The 4,133-nt window shown below is 43.1% G+C and overlaps 1 protein-coding gene across 2 annotated transcripts in view; it reads left to right on the plus strand.

Moving 5' to 3' along the window:
- The window catches only part of SARC_02598, a 5,819-nt gene extending 1,861 nt beyond the window's left edge, over window positions 1-3,958 (plus strand). Inside the window, exons 5-12 of one of the 2 annotated variants that reach the window (XM_014303650.1) lie at window positions 351-468; window positions 778-908; window positions 1,126-1,303; window positions 1,730-1,782; window positions 2,007-2,081; window positions 2,596-2,848; window positions 3,079-3,170; window positions 3,724-3,958. In XM_014303650.1, coding sequence (XP_014159125.1) covers window positions 351-468; window positions 778-908; window positions 1,126-1,303; window positions 1,730-1,782; window positions 2,007-2,081; window positions 2,596-2,848; window positions 3,079-3,170; window positions 3,724-3,942 — 1,119 coding nt within the window. In that variant the 3' untranslated portion in view covers window positions 3,943-3,958. Of the gene's footprint in view, window positions 1-350; window positions 469-777; window positions 909-1,125; window positions 1,304-1,729; window positions 1,783-2,006; window positions 2,082-2,595; window positions 2,849-3,078; window positions 3,309-3,723 lie in introns of those variants that run through there. The other variant, XM_014303649.1, reaches the window with a different exon arrangement.
- Window positions 3,959-4,133: the final 175 nt, after the last annotated feature.

Below are 4,133 nucleotides of genomic sequence, written 5' to 3' on the forward strand. Positions count from 1 at the left end.
ATTATGTGTCTGCTTGTTTATATGTATTTAATGCCTGTGTCTGGTTGCCACACTACTCACAACCGGATATCTGGTATCACATTGTCATATATTGTTATGCAATATATGAAATATCACATGTAAGGTTACTGGTGTCTTGCTCTCGTGAGATCTACTCACAGACACGTATCTGGCTGTAGAATTTCTTCTTCGTATATATTTGACAGCCATTATAGTCATCTGCCTTATGCTGGATACTCACAGCCAGATATCTGAACTATCAAATATAAGTGTACCTGTACATATCCTTAGCGAATGCACTCATCAAATTCTGACGTGTTACTACCTGTAACTTGTGTCACTACTCACAGCCGGACATTTGGGCTTTGGGTGTGATGGTATACACTGTGGTCTCGGGTATTCTGCCGTTCGAGAATGCGTCGGCAGCGACTGAAGGGCGATATACTATGGATGATGATATATCTATACGTATGTGCTTGCTACTGTGGCTTCATTGCATGCACGATTGCTCGGTTTACAAATATTAGATCGAGATAGTACGCGTTTTCATTGAAGGGTCCTATCTATTTCGATGTAAAATTTATGATGAGAATTCTCATACACCGGTTGCGAGTCTTGCCCAATGCGTCCCGTTGCTTAAAGAACTCGATCTGTCAATCTGGTGGCTTTAGACATTCGCTGTGACTTACGTCAAGAAGCTGTATTCACCCTGGACCCGACTGCCGGCGATAATCCAGCATTAAAAATCATTTCACCTGGCCTTTTGCCATTCTGCAGATTGCCAGAGTCTGATACGCGGATGTTTACAGCCTGACCGATACAGGCGGTGTACCATCAAAGACTGTGTCATGTCGGAATGGATTAGGGATGTGTCGGGGGGAGCTGAAGGCATTCCCGGAACGAATAAAGTAAGAGTATTAGTATGTACTATATTGCACTGTAGTCGTGTAGCATAGTTATAAAGAAAAACAATAAGTGTGATTTCATGTCACAAATATTTGCCGGATATCATAGTGCTGCGATGTTTTCTAGCTTTGTTTTCTAACACATTGATTTGTTTGTTCTTTGGTAAACACTCTACTGAATCTCGACCAAGATACACTACAAACTCTCCTTGCATATTAGGAAGCTCTGCTAAATTTAGACCAGGAAATACTACAACTAATGGAATCTTCAGGCTACAAAGCGTCGGATGTGCTCGACTCCGTATCCACCGATCGGTTTGACGATCCCTATGCCACATATATGTTATATCGAGAGAGGAAACTGAAGTACCCGCAATTGCACAACGCTGTCCTTGCGGGTATGTGGAATGTCTGAATTGTATCGTTGATTAAAAGCTAGAGTTTAAGGTCCAGGATTAGAGTTAAGAAATGGCCTTGCTAATATGTGGGAGGTCTGGCATGTATATTTACTAGAGGCTTTCATTTAGGAGTTAAGGTGTTATGCTGGCTGGTATGTAGAGGGTCTGAATTGTAGTGTACGAATATATACGCCCAGAGGTGCCCCTGATACTATGAATTTCCTCTCTGTGAACACATCTTGCATATTTGACCGCTCCTGAATACGTGATATCAATTGATTCGTATCCACAAGGCTGTAATGCCACTCGAAGAGGTAGCTGTATGTCTAGCGGAAGTTTATATTTTGAGTAACTAAGACACCATGCGGAACAAGGCACCAATGCAGACCTTGGCGATTGCTGATTCATATTTATCTCTACCTACAGATCTCATGAGCTCACTGCAAATCAAATCGGGGACGCCGTCGCCCTTGCCGAAGGTATGCGACATGCATGTCGCTTATCTGTCGCGCTTATACTTAGCTAGTGACACAGGTGAAAGTACGGCCTAAGAAATTAACAAATTAACGCTTGGTGTCTAGCCACTGCCTCGCGTGTATCATGTCAACGCATCGTATGCGCGTCCGCCGTTTCTTGAAAATTCTGCTGAGCGATCAATTCCAGTCGCGTAGCTAATATGTGAACACTGAATGTACACTCGTAGGCATTTGCTTCAGGGGACATATCTCAGCAGGCCATCCAGAACGTGACCACACTCGACGGTCGCAAGCTAAGCATGGTAAGCGGACTTGGCACGTCCTTGTGATATTTATAGGCTATCCCAAACTATACTGATATACGGTATCGTGTTGCGATGGCGTTCCTGGCTATATCGCATTCAGGTAGGGAGGTAGGTTGCATTTGCTGCCGTCTCTACACCGTCCTACTCAACTTAAAATGCATCAAAGTAAAAACCGAAAAGGTGTGTCGCCGCCTCTGTTTGAAGCTAGCTGATTCGTCTTCGAGTTTTTTTTTCCACTCTGAGACTTAGAAAATACTCCTGTTTCTCAAATTTGCTGGGGTTCGCTTCCATAAGTACACGGCTGTAATTATGTTGGCTTTGCATCGACTGTCTACTTCATATCTGCGGTATATGGCACGTTTCATATCCAGAAATAAATTCATACCTGCATTTTTGGTACCTAAAATCATATAGTCTACCACACGCACGGTCATTTTGACCTGTTAGCTTAGATTCACGTCTCCTATCACCTGAACACCAAAATCCGCTATCCCTATCCATCCAATCTCAGGAGAACTTTGCTTCCGAACTGGGCATGGACATAGGGACAAGTCTTGACAACAGTCATTGGGGTCTCGCTGTGACCACCACCAAAGGCAACAAGTCCGCCGACCATTCTCCAGAGCCACCCGCCAACACATCATATCGTACCTCTATGTCGTCAGTAGGCACGCCAAAAAGCACTACCACCATCCCCGAATCACCCACTGGTTTGAGCAGCAGCAGCAGCTTCAAGCACAAGCAACCGAGGGCGAAAAGAAGTCGTAAGGAAGGGGTTTTAATGCCAATATTAGCTCTTGTGTGGATTGTGGAGCAAAAGTCGTGCGGGTTTGTACTGCATCTGTGTAGTTTTTGGACCAACTAGATTGTCTTGGGGCAAAGCGGAGATTACGGATGGGTTCGCGTACAGTCTTGGGACCATGCATTGCGGAGCAAAAGAACACCAAGGCGGCACTGTCTATATGCTCACATTGGAACACTTTTTGGTCTACAGATAAGCGGACGGCAAGAGTGTCGCGTCTGTCGCTGATTTCCCGGACTATTTCATACCGACCCGCAAAAGAGATATACGACATAGTGCAGAACGTATGTCTGGTGTTATAACCGTGTTTCCGTATGGTGTATACGATTTTCGTCTCGTCGCTTTGTGTAAACGAGATGATCGCAAGGATGTGTGCTCCATTGACTGCACGCCGAATCTCTGTGTAATCGGATCTGGTGGCGTGAAGCTTCGCACAGCTTTGAGGGTGTTAGCATAAATTTACATTTCTGTTTTCGCATATACTGCTGTCTGTCTGAGTTGACTATACATATTCAATTTTATATGATCGCACGCTGTTTTGGAGCAGTGTAATACTCACTGTCACTTTAACGCACAAGGTGTAGCGTAAACCTAATCACGCATTCGCCAACGGTAGCAGCAAGAAAATGGAAGGGTTGCATGGCAACATGTCATTTTCGACGACATACGTGATAGTTAGTCATTCATACTTATATAGTCACACACGCGCTTATTAAATCAAATAGATACCTCGTATTTCCCTTCCACATACATTGCACATACACCATATCTTGCCCTCTACCCTTGTATAAATATAAAATTCGTATACTGAACTCAATATTGTACAACTTTCAACAGGCATTGTCTAGCATGAAGATCATACACAGCGGAAACAGCGAGCATTCCGAGCACTTTATTCTCACGTGTGTGTTCCAGGACTTGCAGTGGGAGATAGAGGTCTGTCGCATGCCCATGGTCAATATACACGGACTCAAGTTCAAGCGATTAATGGGGGACACTGAAACGTACAAAATGATCGTGGAGCGCGTCATACTCCTGGTAGAACGGGAACTTTGAATAAACGGACAGGTAGATTTTATTTTTACATGTAGGTATATATATATATATATATATAAATATATATATATATATATATATACATATATATATATATACATACATACATATATACATACTTACATACATACACATACACACACACATACATACATACATATATACATACATACATGTATACATACATACAT

The sequence above is a fragment of the Sphaeroforma arctica genome (assembly GCF_001186125.1).
Source record: "Sphaeroforma arctica JP610 unplaced genomic scaffold supercont1.118, whole genome shotgun sequence".
Classification (NCBI taxonomy): Eukaryota; class Ichthyosporea; order Ichthyophonida; genus Sphaeroforma; species Sphaeroforma arctica.